This window comes from Haplochromis burtoni, unplaced genomic scaffold (assembly GCF_018398535.1).
Source record: "Haplochromis burtoni strain Fernald_Lab_line unplaced genomic scaffold, NCSU_Asbu1 Contig_5352, whole genome shotgun sequence".
In the NCBI taxonomy this organism is placed as follows: domain Eukaryota; kingdom Metazoa; phylum Chordata; class Actinopteri; order Cichliformes; family Cichlidae; genus Haplochromis; species Haplochromis burtoni.
The window spans coordinates 1-1,805 of NW_024587713.1; the positions used below are offsets into that span (position 1 = coordinate 1).

At 43.4% G+C, this 1,805-nt stretch overlaps 1 protein-coding gene across 1 annotated transcript; it reads right to left on the minus strand.

The window, feature by feature from the left end:
* Positions 1-638: 638 nt before the first annotated feature.
* On the minus strand, positions 639-1,805 carry LOC106632980 (Fc receptor-like protein 5; the record flags this gene model as incomplete). The annotated part of the gene is given in 3 exon segments (XM_014331740.1): positions 639-911; positions 1,146-1,442; positions 1,534-1,805. Coding segments are annotated over 3 exon segments (842 nt in total), but the record flags the coding sequence as incomplete, so codon positions are not given.

Here is a 1,805-nt window from a genome sequence, read left to right on the forward strand (position 1 = left end):
TCTCTATTCTTGTAATTCTAGTTTCGTTTTTTTTATTATGTGTTTGAGCTTTTTAATTTTTTCATAGGTTGAGTTTTCAGTTTGTTCCCATGTCTTGTTGTTAATTCTTGGTCTGTGGGAGCCGTGTTTATGTTTTAGTTACTTCCTGTTTTATTTTGGCAGCGTCTGTGTGTTTAGTATTTAGTTTTACTTCTCTGTCTCTTCCAGGTGTCTCTCACCTCTTTGTGGATGTAGTCGCTGCCTCCCTTTGTCGGCCTGTTCAGTTCAGTTCTCCCTGCTGATTATGCTTTATGACTTTTTCAGACATTTGGATTCATTAGTTGATTCTCTGTTGTGGATTTTCATAAACCTCAACTAAATAACGGTCAGTCTTTTGTTTTGGATCCTTTTCTGCATCAACACTTACTGAACGCAACTTCAATTCAGTTCAGTTTTATTTAAATAGTGACAAATCACGATGGAAATCCTAGATAATCCCCCGATCTGAATCGTTTACACATTGAACTTCATATTGTATTGTAATGTAAGCATCTCTAATGGGCAACAGGAGAAAGAATGCACCTTTAAGTCACTTTTGCATTGGTTGCATCCATCTACAGTCTATGGTAAAGACCGAGATCATTCACACATCTTCATACCTACTTCCAGGTTCACAGGCTCACTTGTGAGGTCCTGATTCTCGGTTTTCACCCGGCATCGTGCCTCTCCCATGTCCAGCTCAGGGACTACAACTACAAGGAACCAGGCAGCCAGGGTCTGAGCTGCTGTGACGGAGTCCACTTCTTTACCGTCTAGTAAAAGATACAAGTTCACCGGAGGGCTCCCTCTTGTTGACCAGCACGTCACATTGCCATGGTAACTGGTTCCCTCTTTATGAACGGAGAAGGAGATCTCTGGCTTTGAAACATAGACTGGTGCAGGAGGAAGGAGGAAGAGTTTTTTTTAACTTCACTGAAATGGAATACATATCAATCCCTCAGTGCTAATGAAAACTCATTAAAATTGCCCTCTGGGAACATTACAATGGACCTAATTGCATGCAAATCTATTCAGTAGTTCATGAGATATTTCTGAACTAAACTGGCTGATAGTGCCAAGTAGCAAACGTAGTATTTATAAACTTTGTAAATTCTGTTAATATGTACCTTTGATTGTCACCTGGACCTCTGTGCTGCTGGAAATCCTTTTGATCTCATTCACGCTGGACCAAGCACTGCAAGAAAAATTTCCAGCATACTCAGGAGTTACCCTCTCCACCAGCAGCTTGTTTTCCACAAAGTGGAAGGGGAGAGAAGTCGAAGATGTTATTTCCTTCCTGTTAAAAAACCAGCTGTAGGAAAGGTTGGACCCCATTTCAGCGTCACAACTCAGGGCCATGCGTGACCCCTCGTATGCAACTGGGGGGAAGGGTTCAGAGGTCACTCTGGTATATGATGGTGGAGCTGGAAATCAGGGAATAAAAGACAGTTGGTGAAGAAAAGGGGAAAGTCAGTTGACTAAGCTTTAATGAACTACCCAGCATCCGATACTCACTGACTACTCTCAGCTTAATGCTGTTGCTGATTTCTCTGGTTCCTCCAGCTGTGGCCCTGCAGTGGTATGACCCTTCTGACGCTGCAGTTACTCTGATAGGGAATGATGCAACTTGGCCACCTTGAAAATCTCTATTGCGGCCAATTCGCACACGTCCATCCTTTATCAGCTCATAGATGACTGGTGGGGAGACGTTAGATGCAACACAACGGAAAACCACCCTCGGGCCACTGAAGGCCAGGTCAGGACCAGTCAGCACCGGGCGAAAAGAG